Genomic DNA, 22436 nt, shown 5'->3' with positions numbered 1-22436 from the left:
TATGTAAAACGTGTCCGATTTACCTTCTCCGATGGGAAAAGAAAACCAAGAAAGTTTGTAGTATGCATATTTGTGCAAGAATCATTCCCAGGAGAATAATTTGCGTTTGCACGAGCACGACTCCTGCGTGAGATTTGAGATTGGACAATATTACATAACATATGTACATATGTTTTTATGTTTTCCTACGAAATGTCTCAACAACAACAAGCTCAGCAGGATGAGTGAGACCGTGCTGCAAAATTGAGACTTTTTTGTCATGGATCTAGTCAATCTAGTGTACAAGTTCTTATAGAAAGAAGAGGGCAACCGAACACCGAACAACTCGACGATTAATTGCATGCTACAAACTCCATTTGCTCTACACGTTATTTACTTGTACTGCTACGACGCATCTGTGAAAGCAAATCAGAGATCAGTCTATGATCAGTCAGTCGTTGTTCCACACTGGCCGTGGAATCAGCTTATCTTCCATGCACGCTGTACTCGCACTTATCTTCACGGTTTATTCACACCATCGACTTATTAATGTAGACGTGGCTCAACAAACAACAACAGTTCATTTCACTTGCTCCAGTTCTAAATAACGGCTGCGAAATATTGAGGAAAGTGAGACGTTCGCTGAATAATATCGAACCACTTTTGATACGATATCATCATGAACTTCGCTCCCAACGGCGCTCTGATCGTGGTGTCCAACCGGCTTCCATTCATCTTGAAGTACAATGAGGACACGGAAACATTCGAACGGAAATCTAGGTAAGCTTCTCTTTTATCAATACTTTAATGTTACGACAAACTCTGAATATTCTTAGTCTCACATTTCACTCACACGTTTCATGCTTACATTTACTATGTACGAAGGGAGAATTATTGGTGAATAATTTAACAAGTCCGATCCAATGTCACCACATGGACATGTGTCCTCGTCTCCTTGAGTATGTAATTACTTGACCTTGTCATAAGTTCAAGACGAGCTGGGTGTCAATGTTTCGTATTGTGACACACTTGTTTTCTTAGCGTTGTAAGTATCATGTGACCTTTTGACATCTCTCTGGCCCACGCAGGATACAATAATATCAATCGAGCAGATCAGATAATTTACCACCATTAGTTAATTACTATTAAGTATTTGCAAATAATAGCCAACCGTGAATGGAAATACGTTAATTGGATTAGTTCTATGGTTTTCAAAGGTTCATATTTCTCCTGTCCCATGCGTAGGTATGGTATGGCCGGTAGTAGTAAGTAGTATGACGTGGAAATAGTAATCATATTGAGGCAATGAGCTTAGGATTAGAGGAGGCTCGAGTAAATGAAGGTTGACATTTGACAAATGTAAAGGAAGTTAGAGACAGCAATAAAGAAAACCAAAAATACATAGGTCTGCCTCCTTCACCAATTTGTCCCCTTACATTCTACTTCGGTTGCAACGAATAAAATATGAGACATTAAATCATTCCTGTCCTAAACACAAGCATAATGGGTAACGATATTCAATTCATAAGATCCAATTAATCCAAACTGCATGTGTGCGTTACGAACATGTAATATTCATAGCTACACAAGTAGGTGGTAATAACGTCGTTTGTTAACAATTGAGCTGTTTTTCCGAACATTCATCATCATCACATACTCCACACTCAAATGTATAATTTATATGCGTTCCTGTAAAGTAACAGTGCCTGTGAATATTCACATTCATTCAAGTCCGGCAACCAATTTGAGATTATTTCCAGTCTCAATAAGTGTCAAATTAGTGTGGTTGGTATTGGGCATTAGAATTATCTGTCCCATCACTACTTGAGAATTCAAAACAACTTAACCCAATTCCCATGAAACCTTCAGCACAATAATAAAAATATTCATTCGATTTGTATGTGCATGCATACGAACATTATTCAGGTTGGGAACATCTGCACGTATCTCGGTATTGGTCAACTCGTAGTAGCGAAGGGTTGACAGCTTCGTAATGTTTTAGTTTTGTTGACCCTCCAGCTTGACATAAAAGTTGTGAGTGTGTAATATATAGGCGTGTATTATGTATGTATATATGTATGTAAATATGCATGATTAGTGGTGAATGCAGCGGTAGTGGTAGTGGAAAATTACCCTCATTTAGTTTGGTATGTGGCCTTTCTATTTCGAATGTAAATAGATAACATTATTTTCGTTATGCATAATTGGCCTGTTCAACTGCTTGGAAGGGGTGTCACTTGAAACTGGGTTCCGATAATTGAGAATGCAGCATATTATAAACAGATACCACTATATGCATGGAAATTTTCCGACCATAACATCCCGGTTTTGGACTTTCATGCGTGTGATAAGGAGAAATAAAAACAAACTTCTTGATTTTCTAACCACATACGTGACTACTGACGGATCGGTTACATCACATAGTTTGGCTTAAATTAAATAGCATTTGTTCCCACAATGGATCGTTATGGCATGCAATTTTTTAGGACAAGCAAGTCAACAACATGATCCGATCATTCACCAAGAGCATGATCCTTTAGTGGTCTCTTTGTGGGCATTAGCATGCTTTAAAACTTGGCACATACAACAACGCTCCTTCGTCTTCTCTGCCGGTGACTGATACCGACTTTTCGCGAAGCATTTTCTCCGAGTCAATTTGCTATATAAACTAAATATGCATGCAAAACTGACTCATTGTCTCTCGAATAAATCGAGTTGCATTAGTCTCTTTATGACTGACTGACATTGCATGTCTGGGAAATAAATGCGCTGATTATGCACTGATTTCTGATAATGGATGACCTTTATTTTGCAGTGCCGGTGGCCTGGTCACAGCAGTGGCACCGGTGGTGGTGCAATGCAGTGGGATGTGGGTCGGATGGCCAGGCGTGTATCCTGAGGACCATGGAAAACTGGATGTTGATCCCATCCCAGAATCTGATCCTACTGATAAGACCCCAACTGCCGGATTAAAGTCCAAACAGGTATTAAATACATTGAATAACGTGTATGCAGTTTGACAACCAAGGTCAATATCTATGCGATCCGTCGATGTTTAAGGGTAGATAAAGTTCACGGACGAATTGTGTAACGTGACAGTTTTATTTGGCCTTCACCTCTTTTTCTCTTTTACAGATTGTTCCAGTGCTCCTTGATCAAACCACGTTCAACTCGTACTACAATGGATGCTGTAATATACCCTCCACATTTTTCTCTAGTTGACATTGACATTGTAATACAGTATGATACATGTTTTTCTTAGGCAATGGGACATTTTGGCCACTTTTCCATTCAATGAGCGATCGAGCTGTGTTTAGCGCCGATAGCTGGGAGGTCTGTACATATATAGCTAACAAATTAGTAATCTTCTGGACCATTCTAATTTTTCAATGCTATTTCACAATTTCCCAATGCTTTCTTGTTGATCATTTCCTGAAATATTTCATGTGCAGGCGTATGTCACAGCCAACGCAGTTTTTGCTGAGAAAACATTGGATGCTTTGCGCACAGCGAATGAAAACATGTCCCCCGACGCTCCACCACCTCTCGTTTGGATTCACGGTATGTTCCGTGGAATTTCACGGAATATTCATTATGATTATTTCTGTAGGAAGAAATCTAACCTAACAAAATCTAGACTATCATTTGATGACCGTGGCGAACACGATTCGTCAGAAGGCAGACGAAGAAGGGCTGAAATGTAAACTGGGATTCTTTCTCCATATCCCGTTCCCTTCGTGGGACATTTTCCGCCTGTTTCCCAGAGATGACGAAGTGCTTCAAGGAATGCTGGGCTGTGACATGATCGGCTTCCACATTGTGGATTACTGCCTCAACTTTATTGACTGTTGCCAGAGAAGGCTGGGCTGTCGGGTGGATCGGAGCTCGATGTTGGTGGAAGTCGGGGGAAGAACCGTTCGTGTTCGCCCTCTTCCCATCGGAATCCCGTTTGACCGTTTCGTGAAAATGGCTGAAGAGGCCCCGCAAATGGTGTCATGCAGCAATCAGAAACTTATTTTAGGAGTGGATCGACTGGACTACACGAAAGGTCTGGTTCACAGACTTAAGGCGTATGAGCGTCTGTTGGAAAAATATCCCGACTATAAGGAAAAGGTTCAAAACATTCCAAATAATTTAAACCCAACTAAGAATTTAAATTAATTTAAAGTACTGCTAATATTTTAAGGTTGCTTTCCTTCAAATTGCTGTGCCCTCGCGGACGGATGTCAAGGAGTATCAGGATCTTAAGGAAGAACTGGACCAACTCGTGGGTCGGATAAATGGGAGGTTCACAACTCCTAATTGGAGTCCTATTCGATACATATACGGATGTGTTGGCCAAGATGAACTCGCAGCCTTTTACAGGTGGAATCATAACCTATCTATACTTGTTTACGTAGTTGCAATGATGTACATTTTTTACAGAGATGCCGCCGTAGCGCTGGTCACACCTTTGAGGGACGGAATGAACCTTGTGGTATGCAAGCTTTGAGTTGACATTCATCAAACTGATTGCTATTCACTAGCATTCAAAGTTTGACACTTCACGATTCCATTGTTATACCTACATATTCATCTAAATACAGGCCAAGGAGTTTGTGGCATGCCAGATTAAGGAGCCTGGAGTACTGATTTTGTCTCCGTTTGCTGGAGCAGGTTATAAATTAATACTAATAATTTTGTATGAAACGAATGAATGAGTATGATTGTAAAAGCTAACGCTACATCAATCTTTGAATAAAACCTACCTACCTACCTTAATACTAATAATTAGTACTAGTGGTGGTGGCGTCCGCTGACTGTTTTAATTTACGCAGGGGAAATGATGCATGAGAGTCTCTTAGTAAATCCTTATGAGCTGGACGACGCTGCGGAAGTTCTGCACAGGGCACTGTCAATGCCACTGGATGAACGAGAAGTTCGAATGTCCTATTTGCGAAAACGAGAAAAGACATATGATGTGAATCACTGGATGAGATCATTCCTAAAGGTGGTCCACACCACTTCTTTCCCTCTTCAGAGAGTTCAAAATGCAATGCATAATCAACAATGCACATTTCATGATTTTGGATATTATTTTTTTCAGGAAATGGGAAGTTTGACTGTAGAAGATGGCGATGAAGTTCTTCCTACAACAATGACACCCTTGACTGTAGGTCTAAAAATACGTTATCCTGCTGGCTAAGTTAACTAATTTCATAGTTTATGGACAATCTCTAGATGGACGACTTTGAGGAAATTCTTGCCAAATACGTTGGAACTAATTTCAAGCTGGCTTTGCTGCTGGATTATGACGGAACTCTCGCTCCGATTGCACCCCATCCAGATTTGGCCACAATACCCACCGAAACCAAAAAGGTGCGGAAGAGCTTCACAAATTTTCAGCGTAATTTTCCTTGCTAATGTTTTGCGTTTAGGTTTTGGAACGGCTAAGCAGCATGTCGGATGTCTACATTGCAATCGTGTCGGGCAGAAATGTAGAAAATGTAAAGAAAATGGTGGGCATTCCGAATGTCACTTATGCTGGGAATCATGTGCGTTAAACAGGACTATTGTTTGTAGCATATTACACATGCAAAAAGATACAAGTTAACTAATACATATGCAAACTTGGCTAACATCAGGGCTTGGAAATTGTGCATCCTGATGGAACCAAGTTCGTCCATCCCATGCCCGTCGCATATGAGGAGAAAGTGAGCACTCTACTCAAAGAACTGCAGGAAGAAGTACGCATTCATTTTAAGATTCTTATTTGTATGAAACAAAACTTAGTTATTTTGATATGTCTTCTTGTAATTCCAGTTATGTCACGACGGGGCTTGGGTGGAGAACAAAGGGGCCGTGCTGACTTACCATTATCGTGACACACCTCTGAATTTGAGACCACCAATGATTAGCAGAGCGAGCGAGCTGATGGTTAGGAATGATTTCGTAGTGGCCAAGGGCCATTGCATCGTGGAGGCGAAACCACCAGTCCTCTGGAACAAGGTACATGTACATACGATGTGTTGTGTGAATGTCCTAGGTCAATATTGAGACTAACGACAACATTTAATCTCAATTTTTTAAGGGCCGTGCTTCCGTTTACATCTTGAGAACAGCCTTTGGTGTGGACTGGCACGAGCGGGTCAGGATTGTTTACGCCGGAGATGATGCCACTGATGAAGACGCAATTCAAGTAGGCATTAAAACAACGAGGCATTTTTATCGATTGTCTAATTACCACACGTAATTATTCTGTACAGGCATTAAAGGGGATGGCAGTCACATTCAGAGTGACTCCGTCGCATTCTGTGAGAACCTTGGCCGACCGACGCCTCCCAAGGTTAGATATACTTGTGCATTTGTCTTTGCATTGTGTAATGTCGATACACGTGTATGTAATACCTCAAAAATCAAGTGGGTTATTTTTTGATAATATAATTTTTAACTTTTCAAGCACTGATTCTGTTCTCATGATGTTGAAGTGGGTGGAACGTCACGTGAGCAAGCGAAAGCCGAGACATAACTCAACAAGCACCCCGACCAGCAAGCATCTCATGACATTGGTGAGTATAATTTTTTTGTATATTCCTTTTATAACAATTTTTAGACTTACAATACTCACCTTACGTCACACTATGCAATTTCTAATTTTCTGTCACCATCTTCTGTGTGTAGACCACTTGATGGGTTAAGCTGATGGTGAAAGTACCAGCGATGCACGCTTTTTTAAGCTGAGCTTGAACATTAGAGTGACACGCCACTAATAAAGCTAAAAAATTGCTATGAAATTTTCATGTATTTGTCTATTTTCCTATTTATTCACTCATCATTTCTGTTAAAAAAAATTCTTGCAAATAAAACCACACTTTCATTCTAGATCATTTATTAGAATCGGCGTCGTCTTTGCTTTCATTTTCATGCGTTATTGTTTTGTTCTTGGTATTCTTTGAGAATGTTTTGGTATTACTTTTCACAAATTTCTCTTCGATTGCAGATTGGTGGGGAGGAAGGAGTTGGTGCGCAAATGTTTCTACCAGAAGAAATCCCCACGCCTCCAGTGTCTCCCTACCTCAATGGCAACGGGACAAGTCATCTTCATGACACGGACTGAATTATTCTGCATTACAAATCGTAAAACGTGGTCCACCAAAATATGTAACTACTACCCATACATATATATATATATATACATAAATACGATGACAGTACCAAGTCTGAAACCAGAACTCATTTCTAAAATATTCTTGTACGCAAAAGTATGAAAGAAATCTTCAAGAACCAGTTCCCACGTGATGCGCTTCAAAATACGAATTTGTTTGTCGTCAAAATTGCATGTAGTTTTTCCGTGTACATATTGAATAAGTAGATTTATATGCAACTCGTGATCTTCCACGCTGACTGACTGCTACATATTCTTGTGGTCGTCATATTTAGCCGAAAATCTATTAATTAAGATAACTTGTCCCCATTTATCCGACCTCTCTTTCTTGGTAGAGAAGACAAGCTAATCCATCTGCCTCAGAACCGTAAATAACAACTCGTTCAAATTGACAGTATTCCTCTAACCAAACTGATTAGTACTTAAAAATTACTATGCTAAATAGAATGTTCATTGCAATTTTGATTATGAAAATAATTTACAGCAATATTTTTATATTCCATAAGACAATTCAGTAGCTTTCTCCATACATACATAGAATATATAAAGCTGCACGATTGATGATGATAACTTGATAACTCAGGTCTTTCACCCATGAGACAATTCTGATTAAATTTAAATACATATGTGCAAGGATTATACGATTATGAACTTGTTTTTGAAGGGCTAATTAATCATTAGCTAATCAATACTTTTGTTCTTACTATTTTGTAAGAGCATCTCACAATTTACAGGCTGGAATTTCATTTTTTAGCATTGGCAGAATCTCAGCTAATTTCTATGTAATTAACTGAGGTTTGGCGTTTTATGTAATTTCCATAAATTGTAAGCTTCCAGTACACAATTCACTTTTAAGTTTAGTACTACTGGTTAAAATTCATACTGGTAAAAATAAAATAAAAACAATGATAATGCAAGATGCTGGTTTCATTTGCATATTTGCAGAAATTCAGAGTGCAGAAGATGTAAAAATATATTGTGCATTGCAGCATAAGCATAAAACGCATTATAGCCATCTTCACATAGCTAAGCATATCCAAAAGCTACGTACAGAACACATGCTCACTTTTACTCTCACTTGTTTTTCTCATTTCTCTGCTGATGAAGAACTTGGACAAAACAATAATAAAAATAAACCTGGAATCATCAACAGCCCGCAGTCACCAGAGTTGCAACTTGCAATTTAATTCAATTTAAAAGTAGAAGATCTACTAAATTCATGGTTTAAATTGGTTTTACTTCTGTAGAGGTTGATTTAGGTTGGTTGGCTACTTTTTGCTACTGGGTGAGAGTTTATACATAGGAAATTACAAATTAATCATTCAAACTTCAATTAAATATATCAGCATTTGTCATTGAAAATAGCAAGATTAATGCTAATTTAACTTTTACTTACTAACAAGATAAACAGTTGATACTGCGCCTCATCAACATCGCACTATGCAGGAAGCTGCGGAGGAACCAGGTGAGGAACTTTCACCACCTTCGGAAGTCGCCAGTATTAAGAATGTAGCGATGCCATCGGTGAGTGAAGAGTCATGTCCAAACAACGAAGAGAACTCTTTGAAGGAGCCATGTCAAGATCAAAACAATGACGGTGACAATGTGTCACAAGGCAGTGCGAGTCTCGAGTCAATACGGAGGCCGAGAAGCAACTCAAAGAAACGTAATTACCGTCAAACCACCGGAATCGATGGCTCATCTATTAGCGACGACGACGACCAAGAACCCAAGTGTACAAGCTCCAGGCTTGATTTTCCGGATACCCAGCTCTCTGGAACAAGTTCCGGGGAGATGTCGACAATGCCAGTTGAGCAGAAATGTGACCCAAGCGTAGCTCCACCAGAGGATGAAGACATGTCTCGTGACAGCACAACCTATGCTGATATGCCTATGTTAGAAAATTCTCCATCCCCACTACCTAATATGCCTGGTTAGTATTTACGAGGTTTGATTTTGAGTTTTTGTAATAGTTAAAAATCACATTGCTACCTTGGTGGATCAGGTTTTCTGTCATCTGATGACTCCAATTTTGATCCTGGGGAACCAAGACTAGCATTTTATCCTGGTGGGGTCGAACTAGAAGACTCCAACATGAGCTCATCATTATCATCGTCATTAGATTTTATGCAAGATGAAGATGAGTTGGAGGAGGATGATGATTCATCCGAGTCTTCTGATGACAGTTTAGAAGATTTACAGGATATACGTAAGTCAATAACTCAGCTAACCATAAATCGACTATTAGTTAATAATATTATTACTTTCAACATTATATAGCAGTTGCAACTACAACCTGTAACAGTAATTCCCGTTCGGAACAATTACCTGAGAACCCTGCAAAAATGCAACAACAGTCAAATCAGAAGGATAAGAAAAAGAATCAGCCACTTCCAAAGGTTTTATTGAAACCGAAACCAAAGTGTACATGGAATGCGCCAAGGGAGGTGTTCAATCGTGAGATGGGTTTTCGAACAAGGATTCAGGCTCAATCTGCTCAAGTCTTTCGTTCCAAATTTTACGGATCTCTATTTTCCGCTGAACGATTGGAGCTAATGTCAAAATTAGATGGTCATGATGGTTGTGTCAACTGTCTAAACTTCAACTATGCGGGCACCAAGCTTGCAAGTGGATCCGACGACTTGGAAATTAAAATATGGAATTATGGGCTGGGGAAACTACTTACTTCTTTCAACTCGAAACACAGATCCAATGTTTTCCAGGTTTTCTATTTCAACTTTTATAATTTTATCGAGTCTAACAATACTTACATAAGTGCTTAATCTTTATCAGGCCAAGTTCATGCCCTTGGTGGGCACTGACAATATTATCGTTTCGTGTGCCCGAGATAGTCAAGTTCGTCTGACTGAGTTAGATTGCACCGGTTCTGTCGTCTCGTCAAGGAAAATTTCTCAACATCGTGGGCCAGTACACAAACTAGCAATTCATCCTGGCACGCCACACGTTGTCCTTTCATGTGGTGAAGATGGCGTTGTCTACAGCTGTGATATTCGTGAAGACAAATCACAAAAGTAATTAATTTAATAATTAAGTATAATGGGTTAAATATTAAGTGTGAACATATTTTCAACAATTATTGTGTCTGTGCTTTTTCAGAATTTTAAGTCTTGTAGAAAATGGTAGGAAACTTTCGCTTTACAGCATTCACTCCAACCCACTCGTGTCGCATGAATTTTGCATTTCTGGCCGTGACGAGTATGTCCGGATATATGACTCGAGGAAATTATCTCGCTCAGAAATTCCAAGTGCCAATAATAATGAGAACTCACGAGCTGGAGGTGACAGTGGTGGAGGAGCATCATCATCATCATCTGCAAATAGCTCCACCAACCCTCTGAAACGCTTTTGTCCTCATCATCTCCAAGGACATAAATCGAAACCTCATATAACGGCTGCAGTCTACAATTATAGCGGATCAGAAATAGTTGCCTCTTACAACGATGAGAATATTTATCTTTTTGATGCTTCGCATTCTGACTTTGCAGATTACGTTAAGGTGTACGAAGGTCACCTCAACAGCGCTACAGGTAACATTCCTGCCCATCAGTACTTTATGCTTTATACAAATAGGTTTATGTGTATCATGTTTAATAACGTTAATAATAATACTTTGTAGTGAAAGGGGTAAACTTTTTTGGAGATAAGAGCCAGTTTATTGTGTCGGGTTCGGACTGCTCTCACGTTTTTATTTGGGATAAAGAAACTGAAAGTATTGTAAATTTTCTACGTGGAGATGAAAAAGGAGTGGTACGATAATTAAGATTGCATTATTATATTGTATTTTTAAACAGTATAAATAGTCTGTGTATGTATAACTTTCAGGTAAATTGTCTGGAGCCTCATCCAACTGCACCAATTTTGGCAACGAGTGGCCTTGATGATGACATCAAGATTTGGATTCCTTCCAATGAAAATCCTCCGAAAATGGGGGAACTTGCTTCCACGGTAAAGAAGAACATTAAAAAAAGAGACGAGGAGATGGACGCACGGCCTAATGCACTAGATGGTCAAATTATGTGGCAACTTATTCACCATCTTCATCGTGAACAGAGGCGAAATAGAGTATAAAATTAATTTTGATCCGTCATTCAACCAATCCTAGACGTGTGAGATTGGTTTATTTTAATTTGATATATTTTTTTCAGAGGACGCAAGGTCAAGAATCGGAATCAGACTCGTCTAGTGAGGACGATGAAGAAGAAGGTGCAGGATCTGCCGCACCTCGCGATTGTTCTATCGTCTGAACGAAATATTGCTATATAAAAATATCCCCAATATATTTACTATTACTATACAAATCATTAATTAACGTGCCCGTGCAATGAACTTAGTGTACCTGAGTTGTAGTGGTGAGAAAATGTACAATATGGCCTCGAATTATAATTTTATGCTTCTCTTTCTGAACTTGCGTAAGTGTTCAGATTATGCACACCAGAGCTTTAAAAGTAGGTAGTGGTAGATGTTATTCAAACAATCATTATATTAATTTTAATTTATGTCTTTAACGTAACGTAACGTAAATTCTTGCGTCATAGGCAGTTATTACATTCTGTTTATAAAGAATGAAGCTGATGATGCATGAGATCGACTCTGCAATAAGCGTTTGCGAGCATAACATTTTGGTCTACAAATGTTAAGTATTCCCAATTATCTTTGATCAACTTATTATTTAATGCACCGTCGCAACCTTTGTCAAATTCAGCGCCTTTATCTAACTCGAATCAGCTCAATATATTGTTTCGACAATAATTCTAAAGTCACATCATTACGACAAGCGAAAAATTAAAGCATCTCGTAGCAAAGCAAGAATTAACGTGAAGTACTATACTGTACACTCATTACTCATATACTGACATTAATTTATGGATCAAACAATGTCGCTCTCCAAATAGTGAAAGTCGCGTGTTTTTTTCAAGTTTTCACGCATTTTGTACAAAGTAAATTATTAACTCTACGAGTAAATGATGCCTGAGAGTAAATTTTAAACCCCCAAAATAACTTACCCGTTGACATATTTACGCATTTATAATTTATCGTAAAATTTTTATGGTTGTTGTCATTTATGTGGTGATTGTTCGCATAAATTGTTTGCAATGGATGAAGATTTAAGATCCGTGGTATCTCAACTATACTTTCTTCCAAAATTAATCAAGTATATCTGCATGTTCTCCTCTTTATACCTCGCCCACCACTTATTGGCATTCGTAAATTCGTATCTGCATGTCATGCAGACTCAGAAGTTCTCAGCCAATTTTGAGCATCATATATACCTAAATACCTACCTTATTATACAGAATCTGTGATACATACATTCATATTATGCATGCGTTGCATAATTAAGTAGTGAAAATCTCGGTAAAAGGTGTCCTTCCAAGAAGGTGGGTAGAACTAAATAAGTGCTTATGTATGTACATACATATACATATGTACACATGCATATACGCAGGAGGAGAGAAATGCGACCGTACCACCAAGATCTGTCACGGACGGTAGTTGAGTCGATACCAGTGGAGAAAAAGGACAACATTTCCTTGCTTTCTTTCCCTCAATCGCCATTGCTGACAACAGCGAACTTAATGCAATGTCTCCTCGCATGCAATTTCACCTTTTCATGTGCTATAGACTTTCACTTGCTTCAAAATGAGATAAGTGTGGTGTTTCCCAAGTGAAATTGAAAGAAAACTTGAGTGTGTGGAATGCTAAAAAAGTGTCCTGGTTTGTTCAACTATTCCACTCTTTTTCGAAATGGACCATGACGAGATTCCGACAGAAACTCGCCTTCAGAGTGAAATTGCTGCGTTGAAGTATAAAAACGAGCGTCTCAAAAATGAGGTGAGGCCCAGCGAGCGAGCTATGCATGCAAAATACTTTCATTATGCATTTTCACTGATTTCTCTACAGTTGAGGGAATACGACGACCGTTTAAAGAACAAAGAGCAATCCATAATCCTCCAGACGAACGCGAATGAAGACGTGAGAGAGAACCTTGCGAGACTTACTGCCATCAATAATTCCCTGCAAAAGAAGTTGCAGGTAGTATTTTAAAAATAACTTGATGATCTTATATAGATATGTCTCACTCTCTGCATGTAATTCACACGTCAGGATGCAGAGGATCGAGAACGAAATCAACTCAGCACCATCTCAAGAGTTGAATCAGACGTTCAGAAATTCAGACACGAGAGTCAGCATTATCAGGAGAGAATTGTGGAGTTGGAGAGTCAGTTAAGGTATTTGTACATATCCGCATCAATACTGCACGCATACAAATAATTAAAACTTTTAGACTAAAATTGCGTGACATTGGACACAAATACAGTTTAATTTATCACTGCAGATCGCTATTAATTGATCGAGAGGCATCTGAGCAGTCAAAAGAAAGTGCGCAGAGGAGTTTAGTTGAGTTTTGTAGAAAAATTTCGTCTGCAATTGACTTTCATGACGATCCTCCCAAGGTTGAGCCCCTGCTGAAAAGGGTGTACGAAATATACCAGGTACGTGTATATTTCCAACTAACGGATTATGGGTACCTGGTTTTGGGCCTGAATTTTGAACGACCTTATCTGCAGGAGAATGCAAGATACAAGATGAACGTTGCAAACTTGAAGCAGACTTTGGAAACGAGTGGAAACGAGTCCAAAGCAAACAGTGAGTTCATTCAGCGTCTCAACAATGAGAAGGACAACCTGAATCAGCAGATAGTTTCCTGCTTGACCACCATTGATCTCACAAAACGGGTAAGAAGCTGAGCTACACAAGATAAAATAATGATTCCATGTGCAACATACACGGAAATTTATCTAATAAAGTGTAATGATGAATGACAGGAAAGAGATCAACTCGTCACGGAGAAATCGTATCTCACCACAGAACTGAATGGGTACAAGGAGAAAGCAGGAATTGTGAGTCGAACAATCACCAGCATGAATGATCAGGCGAGAAATTTGGAGCAACAAGTGAACACGCTCAAGGGTAACTTTTAAATATGTAACTATTTAAATTGGGTTTGTGGATTCTCCAACTCATGATCCTGATGCTTTTCTACTAAATAGAAAGCCTCTTCATTAGTGAGGACAGAGCAACAAAGTCGGAAAAAGAGTTGAAGAATTTCCAAGAGTCCGTTGCCATTCAAATGTCCTCGGGGTCTCGAATGGTGGAGCCAACCCCTGTCGGAATTCGGGAAAGAATCAAAGATCTCATGTTGGAACTGAAGGAGAAACAATATGTATGCGCCATACGGAATGAAGGAGGAGGCGGAGGAGTTTTGAAATATTATGCTGGGCAATGTGTTGAATGGCTTTTGTTTGTATTAGGGAAATGACCAATTGAGGGAGAAAGTGGGGCGGCTGCAGGGGACGCTGGAGAGGTTGGAGAAACAGCTCGGCGACTCGAGGTCGAGGCAGGACGATGCTGTAAGCGAAAGGGTCATTTTAGCAAAACGACTTCAAGACACGGAGGGCCAACTGACCACCACAGAGATTCTCAATGACGGTCTTCGTAAAGACAAAAACAGGGTGCTTCATGCTTTATTTACATTCACTAATCCGTTCTATGCAAATGCGTGCATAATAAAATAACTGGTGATATTTTGGTGATGTCTAGTTTATGCAGTTCTTGGAGCAGTTAGGTGGCATCATGGGGCTCGACGAGGTCTCTAAAGAACTTGGATTTGACCTGCAAACCGACGCTGTTACTGTCCGAGCCGAACAATTAGCAAAACTCGAAGGTGATCGACTAGCGGACAAGGTGAGAAAAAGGATATCTACCAGTTAAATACTTGTTGATATTACCAGTACATTTAAGTCTTGATGCTTGCTTACAATATTATATAATGCTTATTTTCTATTTGCGCGTTCTGTACAGACAGCTTCCGTGTACCAGTTACAGAGACGAGTCAGAACTTTGAAAGAGCAGTTGGAAAAGAAGGACCTCCATTTGGACATGTTAAGGAAAAAGATAATGGTTTTGGAGGACAGCGTCAAAATGCGGACAACTCTCGAATTGGGTTAGGCTTAATTAATTAACGATGTGCATAAAAAGTTTAAATTATAAAGCGATATGGATTTTACAATTGGTCTTATTTTTCAAATTTGATGATGACGAAATCATCGTTGTCAGAGAGGGACGAAGCTCTTTCTCGAGCCCGAAAGCACATCAAACAGATCGAGCGAATAGAATTAGAGTTGAAAGAAGCACGAATCAATCTAAAGGAAATGAAGGGACAATTAGCTGATGCAACAGAGTACAAAGTAGGTTGCTTTTAACCTAAACTATGTAGTGGTTTAATTAATTTCAAGTATGACGTCCATCTTATTAATATTGATAATTAATAAATCAATGCTCATGATGGTGCCTTTGCTAGATAATCGCTCTAGAGAGGGCCAGGAAGAATGAAGAATTGGAGCAAAAGGTGAATGATTTGGAACTACTTCGCTGCAAATATAACCGGAAAGTAAATTTTATAAAGGATCAGCTCAAGTCATGTCGGGACAATACCGCCCAAGGTATCCTTGCTCATTTATTTTACATGTTCATACTTATTAATATTAACTAACGTTTTTAAACTTATTATGACCCTAAGAACGAGACTTACAAGATCACGCATTCCAACAACTCAGCCAAGAGCTCAATTCCACCAAAAAAGGTTTACTAGATGCATCACGAAGGGAGGCTCAGGTAAAAGTTAAGATGCATATTAAAAAATAATAATAATAAATTATGCCTTACATTTTTTTGCAGCTTCTGAATCTGCGAAACATGGTGGGACGCATTTTAGGAATCGACTGGTCCAAAACCGTCGTACCCGACTACGAGTTGATTTCAAAATTGGAACGAATTGTGCAAACGAACAAGGAGTTTGCCCAAGTGTCCAGGAAGCTGTCGGACAGCATGAAGATAATGCCAGCCTTGGGGGGAGAGGATTGTGGGGACGACTCTCCGCGATGCTCAGCAGACTCCCTGGACGAGCTGAAGCATTCCAATTCAGATGGAAACCTCAGCAGAAAACATCACCTGCAGTGACCACCCATTCTTACTGCTAATTAAACTTATGTTTTAACTATTTTGAAAACATCACAAAAAAATAAAAGGACGTATGATTTACTATTGAGAGATTTCCTTTGTTGCGTGAGTGCCGACGCTCATAGCCCCGACGGCCCCGACAGTCTCACGCTGACGGTTGCGGTGCTGATGATGCTCTTCTGTGAGGGGACATTTGAACTCCACCGCAGACGGCTTCTCGTCGTCAGCCCATAAACAAAATAATTGTTAGTTAATTATTAATCTCGAGTTATTTTATTTAGCAAGCAAGGTGAAGTACGTTTTTTTTTTGGAATAGTCTTTTTACATCCATAATATTAGCATAACTACAATTAGTTAGTTAATTGTTAATTATCAAACTGATCGCAAATTGCTGCTACTATTCCACAATAAGTGCTCCTCCCTATGGGTTATCACCGTAAGGGGTAATCACTCTAATCAAAGGGTATATATATTTCAATATATTTTTGTAATATCAATAATAAATTGGTTTATTTCTATTTTGTCATCTATTGTGTTTGTGTTCTCACAGAAATTATATAATCATGGAATTTATTTACAGAAAATAAGTAAAGTTGAGAAGAAAAAGTAAAGACAAAGTCGAGATTACAGAGAAAATCAAATTAATACATCGAATCAGATTAGAATTCTAGTAGTAGCCATACTGTCAACGGTGTAGTCTGTGTGTATTGGCGAAATATGTCGTACCCTCCAAGACCACCACATCATATGGGGATGCCTCCCATGTTCGGGTCGTTTGGTGGACCTCCTGGAGGTATGTGATTTTGTGCAGTATTTCACTATTTTCCGTACTCAACTTGAAAAGAACGATGAAATTGAAATTGACATTTTTACAGGAATGCCACCAATGGGAATTCCACCTTTAATGCCAGGACAAGGGGGAAACCAGTTTTATGGCGGTCCACCAATGCCTCCAAACACAAATGTACCTCCCCCGTTGATGCGAAATAACACTATCACCAAGCCACCAATGTTGGACGAGAAGCCGATGGACCACCCTATGCCATATCCTCAACCAACTGGCCCTCCAGTAACCGTATTTGTTGGAAACATAACTGAGAAGTGGCCAGATGCAATGATTAGACAACTATTGGTAAGTTGGTTTGGTTTGTTCGAAAGACCAACATAAAGTAGAAATAGTAAATTCTTGTAACTTTTCCATTTCAGTCTACATGTGGACAAGTCATAAACTGGAAAAGGGTTCAAGGAGCGTCTGGGAAGTTGCAGGGTTTTGGATTCTGTGAATTCAATGGTCCTGACGCAGGTCTAAGAGCTGTTAGACTGTTACATGACTTACAAGTTGGTGATAAAAAGATGGTCGTCAAAGTAGATGCCAAAACTCAATCACTTTTAGAAGAATACAAAGGTAATTGATTTCCTCCCAATCCTTAATTAATTAATTTGTAATGTGTGTTATGAATTTTGTTGTGTGCTTTGTTTAGCTGAAAAACGCAAAAAAAAGAATGAATCATCAGACGAAGGAAAGAAGAATGGCAGTGGCGATGGGTCGAAATCTGAAGACGGAGAGATTGCGGACTATATGGATCACGAGATGAAGGAGTTTGACGAAAGATCTAAACAAAGGGTTGAAATCATATTTAGAGAATTTAAGAATGAAATTGAGGCTTACATCCCACCGGGAAGCGAGAAAGCAAAAGCTGGTTGGAAATTTTTTATTTTATTTTACGATACATATGCACCTAATAATACAACAATTTAATGGAATCCTGTTAATCTTTCGTATTTTTTGTAGATGCGGCTGGGAGCAAGCAGCAAATCCAAGATAAATTACACTTGCTGAAATTGAGCAGTATTGACGCAACTTTAGCTGGTTCTGGTATGCTGGGCGATGATCCGGTAAGACTATTTGTATGCAGTTCGATTATTATGTTTAACAATGTTATTAATGTATATACTTAATAAAATTGTCGATTTTGTAGGATTTGCCAGAGGAACTAGCCCAAGACGAGGGGAAAAGAGAAATTATAACTCGAGAGATCAGCATCTTTCGGGAAAGCATGAAGGTAACTTTATTACATCAATGATGACACTGTCTGTTCTTGATTCCTAAAATGGAAGATCATGGAAATGGGCTATTATATGGCCTTTGGTTTTCTTGGTGAAATAAGAATTGATTAGATTAAGATATTCATTTACTAATTCTGCCCCTCCTTTCCTATCCAAAAAACCACTTGAAACTTGAATTGCATTAAATGCTTAGCACCTATTTTTGGTTGGGTGTGTATATGGAGACGATAATGATTATGATGGGTACTCCATTGATTAGGCAATGCGATCAGGCTGACATCCTGTCTGCGACCAATAAGTCATATGATAACGGTATGAGTGCCAAGGTGTTTCCGAGGTGGTGAGTAACTGACTTTAAATATGTAACTACTAATTCTATATTATTTGACGCATCGGACTTGATATTAAGATCGTATGCTTTATTTTAAAAATTGATTCCCTTAATTATTTCCTCCTCTCTTTTAAATCGTGTGACTGCTAGTTCATTCTCTCTCGGGAACCATTTTTACCCATAGTCATTCACATTGGTTGAAGCGTTCCTGACCCCGAGTCCTAATCAATCAATCAATCAATCACTCCACCCATCACGTCATCATGTTCTGATCTACCTCCACGTCTGACTCAAGGGCGCGTTGGAGGGTAAGTCCCTTCATTCAGTACCTTGTGTGCTGCTACTACTACTCTACAGGGTCATAACTTGCATATCATCCCTCTTATTTAAGTGACGTGCATTAGACAACAAGTGTCAATTTATTGTTGACGATTTCAGTCAAGCGACACACACCGGGATATGTGTCGAACGGAAGCTTAAGAGCGGTTCACCATGCTTGACGGGACGGGTCTGTAAGTTTTTTCTCATGCGTCCTCCCCCATCACGCCCCTCCCTTGTCTCCCCAAAGTTCATATTGTTTCCTAATAAATCGGAGGCCAGTCCGTTGCCAATTTGTTGACAGTTGTTGTGAAGTTGATGACTGCCATGTAATGATATTGGATCCTTTAAATGACCTATTTCCAGCGGAGGAAGCCAAAAGTGAGTAAAGAAATCGGACCATGTTCTTCCTGTGCCTTCGGATTATTGCTGTGCAGGGCAATTATGTGCTTTGGACGTTAGTTTTACTTATACTATAATGTTTCAATTAAATGTGCTAGATGAGTCATGAAGTTCTTTACCCTAGTTTAAGACAATTTACTTAATCTAACTGCGTGTAGACTTGATGGTGCTTTTTATCCACCACCACAAAGGACACAAAGAATATCAAGGAGATGCATTTTCATGTTTGTTTTCAGTGTTTTAAAAATTTGTTTCTTTGTTTGTTTGGTTCACAGCAAGAACAGGAACGTGAGGAGGAAAGGAAACGACTGGGCAGGGAACGAAGAGAGAAAGAACGCGAACGGGAAGAAAGAAAGCGTCAGCGTGAGAGGGAGAGTAATAAAGGAGCGGAAGATATTACTTCACCAGATCATTTATTAGGAAGAGACAGGTAAAGCTGTTAAAATAACTATAAGCCAATTTATTGTTACGTGTCTAAAATTTTGTTATAACGGTTATCTTTTACTCCTAGAAGGGAAAAGAGTGGCAGTAGAGAACGAGGAAATAGAGACCGAGGCATAAACCGAGATAATAATAATCGCCGTGATAACAACAGGAGGGATCGAGATCGCCGTGACAGGGTATGTAGCCTATCATTTAAATTGGACATTACCTTCATCTAATCTTTGTTATTTTTGCTGGGGCAAATAGTCGAGGGATAGGAGAAGAAGGAGCAGGGAGAGAAGATCAAAGTCACGTTCAGTGGAAAGGATTCTTCGCTCGCCTGGACCAATATCTCTCGGGCCTAAACCACGATACAGAGAACGTGAGGAGGAGGAGGAACAAGTTGATCAGAAAAGATTGGAAAGGAAAGCAAGGGAGAAAGAAGCTGCATATGAACAACGGCTACGAGACTGGGAAACTAGAGAAGCACAAAAGACTCGTGAATACAAAAAAATAAAAGATAGACTGAAACGTCAAGAAGAAGAATTGCAGAAAGAGGCCAAGAAAATGAAGCAATTTTTAGAGGATTATGATGACGAGAAATATGACTCAAAATATTTCAGGTGAGTATATGTTTTATTTAAAAACGATGATGGTTGGTTAATTACTAAATTAATATTCACTAAATATATTTGCTTTCAGGGGTAAGGAACTTCAAAAACGACTCGGTGATCGAGCTAGAGAATTGGAAGATGACAATAAGGATAGACAGAGAGAGCGAGAAGAACTTGAAGAAATGAAGCTGAGAATGATGACCAGCGCTGCAAGGGCCACTCCCAATTCCAACAGCACTTCTACAATTGCCTCCACATCTTCATTACTAGATAAATATAAGAAACCTTCTTTAGAACTGTCCACTCTTTCACCAACTACTCCATCGCCACTCTTTTCAGGATTAAAGATGGAATTGAAGCCCTCAATTAATAGCAGACTTCAAACACTTGCAAGCACTCAGTCACAAACTGGTTCTGCTTCTACTAATGCTACGACAGCAGCATATTCAAGCAGTAATCATGTTTCTGACACTAATAACAAGGAAGAAACCCCATTTGAAATTCCAGAATCTAAAAAATCTTCAGTCCCAGCCAATCCCCCCGTCTCAGGTGTTAAGATGTTGTCGAATCCAACTACACCAAACCCGTTGATATCTCCTGTTCCGGCGGTTTCAATAATTAAGAGTCCGGCTTCAGCTACTAAAACTGCGCATATTTTTAATCAGTCACCAATTGGAAAGGATGATGAAGATTCACGACAAAGTTTCTCTCCAGCTCCATCCCCTGGCATGGCCAGTGTCAGCCCTCAAAATTTTAGCAGCAGAGATGACGGTAATTTAAATTTAAAAAAAACTATAAACTTAGCAGTTGGAAATATCCTTTAAATATTGTAATTAATTGTGTTTAATGTTTTTACCAGATGACTCATCAATGCATAGTCCACTTGATGCTCCAAAAAGGAAAAAGATGGATGTGAAAGATGTTTTTAACCAAGATGAGGATGACACCGACGGTTTTGGTCTTGCTCGGAAACGGAAGCTTGTTCCATTAGGTTTTACACTATTATTATATGGGTTGTACACCATTGATTTTTGTGTTACATTAATATTAAAATTGGTTTATACTTTGTTGCAGATTTTGGAGATGAAGCCAACAAGAAAGCCAGGAAAGAGGACAAAAACCCCGAAGAGAAAAAACAAAATATCAAAGCATTAATCGACAAGATACCTACAGATAAGGATGCCCTCTTTGAATATGAAATTGATTGGGAGATGGTTGATTCGGTAAGAACTACAACGATTATTAATGCTTTATTGGTAGCTTTGAGAACAATGTATATATATTTCAGTCTTTAATGGAAAAGCGCATTCGACCATGGATTAATAAGAAAATTGTCGAATATATCGGAGAGCCAGAGCCGACTTTGGTAGATTTTATATGTTCAAAAGTTTTAGGACGTAGTGCCCCCAAAAGCATCCTTGAAGATGTTGTGATGGTAAGTTACCATTAATTACGACATATTGATGGATTTGTTTATTAATTTTTTATGACTTGTAGGTTTTGGATGAAGAAGCAGAGGTCTTTGTAGTAAAAATGTGGCGACTTTTAGTCTATGAATGCGAATATCGCAGATTTTTTATGAAATAGAAGCAAAGAAATAGATTTTCTGGTGGCAAAAGTCAGTAAAACGATCACTTAGAGTTATTGAAGTTTTTATAATTCTTGTAAATGAATTTGTGTTGACATTATTTACATATTGTTGTTTGAGTCATAGCGTACTAGATATTTATAACGTATTTTGCAAGTAGGGACTAAAATAATTAATTAAATTAATGTAATACCTTCCTATATTGCCACGCGGACAACCAAGGAGTAATATATATCATAGCACTTGAACCGTCAACAATGGTGTTATCATGCTTATGTGGACACATTATTATTTCTCCGGTCCCTCTGCATATATTTTTAAAATTATGGTCAACTCATCACTTAAATTTTATGTAAACGCTGCAATTTCGCAATGACTACATGGAAATAAATGCCAAGATTCTGGAATAAATAGTGGTGTGCTATTGTTTATGATAAAAATATCATTCTCTTTGGAAAATGTGGGGGCCGTGGTTCCAACTGACAATGAGTCATGATCATCGAAGCTGCGACGTGTCCGTATCAAAAT

The 22436-nt window shown here is 38.9% G+C and overlaps 4 protein-coding genes across 7 annotated transcripts; all 4 read left to right on the top strand.

Moving 5' to 3' along the window:
• Positions 1-163: 163 nt before the first annotated feature.
• On the top strand, positions 164-8040 carry LOC110845250 (alpha,alpha-trehalose-phosphate synthase [UDP-forming]). Of its 2 annotated transcripts, none has more exons than XM_022091636.2 (19): positions 164-759; positions 2795-2963; positions 3115-3169; positions 3242-3312; positions 3432-3540; positions 3617-4092; positions 4166-4344; positions 4405-4456; positions 4566-4635; positions 4797-4969; positions 5066-5131; positions 5200-5337; positions 5397-5513; positions 5604-5705; positions 5782-5967; positions 6050-6157; positions 6225-6304; positions 6419-6527; positions 6640-6849. In XM_022091636.2, the coding sequence occupies exons 1-19, from the start codon at positions 659-661 to the stop codon at positions 6646-6648; spliced, it is 2370 nt and encodes a 789-aa protein (XP_021947328.1). In that variant the 5' UTR covers positions 164-658; the 3' UTR covers positions 6649-6849. The 2 variants fall into 2 exon arrangements, with proteins under 2 accessions (XP_021947328.1, XP_021947326.1); XM_022091634.2 differs by lacking the exon at positions 6640-6849 and adding an exon at positions 6959-8040 and having other exon boundaries at positions 174-759.
• A 117-nt stretch (positions 8041-8157) lies between these two features.
• On the top strand, positions 8158-11953 carry LOC110843738 (DDB1- and CUL4-associated factor 8). 2 transcript variants are annotated; one of them, XM_022089767.2, is made up of 9 exons: positions 8158-8408; positions 8535-9056; positions 9129-9332; positions 9404-9846; positions 9917-10155; positions 10241-10671; positions 10761-10891; positions 10967-11206; positions 11290-11953. In XM_022089767.2, exons 2-9 carry the CDS (start codon positions 8564-8566, stop codon positions 11386-11388), a joined length of 2280 nt encoding a protein of 759 aa, XP_021945459.1. In that variant the 5' UTR covers positions 8158-8408; positions 8535-8563; the 3' UTR covers positions 11389-11953. The 2 variants fall into 2 exon arrangements, with proteins under 2 accessions (XP_021945459.1, XP_021945458.1); XM_022089766.2 differs by having other exon boundaries at positions 8159-8408; positions 8527-9056.
• A 322-nt stretch (positions 11954-12275) lies between these two features.
• On the top strand, positions 12276-16628 carry LOC110843740 (coiled-coil domain-containing protein 170). The gene is made up of 14 exons (XM_022089768.2): positions 12276-12976; positions 13046-13177; positions 13250-13374; positions 13482-13638; positions 13714-13881; positions 13972-14116; positions 14197-14369; positions 14458-14658; positions 14747-14890; positions 15008-15149; positions 15263-15393; positions 15507-15648; positions 15726-15820; positions 15884-16628. The coding sequence occupies exons 1-14, from the start codon at positions 12890-12892 to the stop codon at positions 16163-16165; spliced, it is 2124 nt and encodes a 707-aa protein (XP_021945460.1). The 5' UTR covers positions 12276-12889; the 3' UTR covers positions 16166-16628.
• Positions 16468-22321, top strand: LOC110843634 (RNA-binding protein 25). 2 transcript variants are annotated; one of them, XM_022089620.2, is made up of 15 exons: positions 16468-16628; positions 16746-16958; positions 17041-17297; positions 17372-17570; positions 17647-17865; positions 17958-18061; positions 18145-18228; positions 19559-19713; positions 19795-19903; positions 19974-20329; positions 20409-21091; positions 21180-21311; positions 21395-21543; positions 21609-21755; positions 21818-22321. In XM_022089620.2, the coding sequence occupies exons 2-15, from the start codon at positions 16883-16885 to the stop codon at positions 21905-21907; spliced, it is 2760 nt and encodes a 919-aa protein (XP_021945312.1). In that variant the 5' UTR covers positions 16468-16628; positions 16746-16882; the 3' UTR covers positions 21908-22321. The 2 variants fall into 2 exon arrangements, with proteins under 2 accessions (XP_021945312.1, XP_035703345.1); XM_035847452.1 differs by lacking the exon at positions 16468-16628 and having other exon boundaries at positions 16736-16958.
• The last annotated feature ends 115 nt before the right edge of the window (positions 22322-22436 follow it).

Source organism: Folsomia candida, unplaced genomic scaffold (assembly GCF_002217175.1).
Source record: "Folsomia candida strain VU population unplaced genomic scaffold, ASM221717v1 Fcan01_Sc002, whole genome shotgun sequence".
Classification (NCBI taxonomy): domain Eukaryota; kingdom Metazoa; phylum Arthropoda; class Collembola; order Entomobryomorpha; family Isotomidae; genus Folsomia; species Folsomia candida.
The sequence above is the reverse complement of the archived record's forward strand: the minus strand, read 5'-3'. Positions and strand labels throughout refer to the sequence as shown.

Coding starts and splice junctions, on each gene's coding strand:
- LOC110843740 (XM_022089768.2), top strand. CDS start 12,890: ATGGACCATGACGAGATTCCGACAGAAACTCGCCTTCAGAGTGAAATT. Junction 13,375..13,481: donor GAGTTGGAGAGTCAGTTAAG/GTATTTGTACAT, acceptor TTATCACTGCAG/ATCGCTATTAATTGATCGAG. Junction 14,117..14,196: donor ACAAGTGAACACGCTCAAGG/GTAACTTTTAAA, acceptor TCTACTAAATAG/AAAGCCTCTTCATTAGTGAG.
- LOC110845250 (XM_022091634.2), top strand. CDS start 659: ATGAACTTCGCTCCCAACGGCGCTCTGATCGTGGTGTCCAACCGGCTT. Junction 760..2,794: donor ACATTCGAACGGAAATCTAG/GTAAGCTTCTCT, acceptor TTTATTTTGCAG/TGCCGGTGGCCTGGTCACAG. Junction 4,093..4,165: donor ATCCCGACTATAAGGAAAAG/GTTCAAAACATT, acceptor TAATATTTTAAG/GTTGCTTTCCTTCAAATTGC.
- LOC110843634 (XM_022089620.2), top strand. CDS start 16,883: ATGTCGTACCCTCCAAGACCACCACATCATATGGGGATGCCTCCCATG. Junction 17,571..17,646: donor ACTTTTAGAAGAATACAAAG/GTAATTGATTTC, acceptor TGCTTTGTTTAG/CTGAAAAACGCAAAAAAAAG. Junction 19,904..19,973: donor ATCGAGATCGCCGTGACAGG/GTATGTAGCCTA, acceptor TGGGGCAAATAG/TCGAGGGATAGGAGAAGAAG.
- LOC110843738 (XM_022089767.2), top strand. CDS start 8,564: ATGCAGGAAGCTGCGGAGGAACCAGGTGAGGAACTTTCACCACCTTCG. Junction 10,672..10,760: donor TCACCTCAACAGCGCTACAG/GTAACATTCCTG, acceptor AATACTTTGTAG/TGAAAGGGGTAAACTTTTTT. Junction 11,207..11,289: donor GTGAACAGAGGCGAAATAGA/GTATAAAATTAA, acceptor TATTTTTTTCAG/AGGACGCAAGGTCAAGAATC.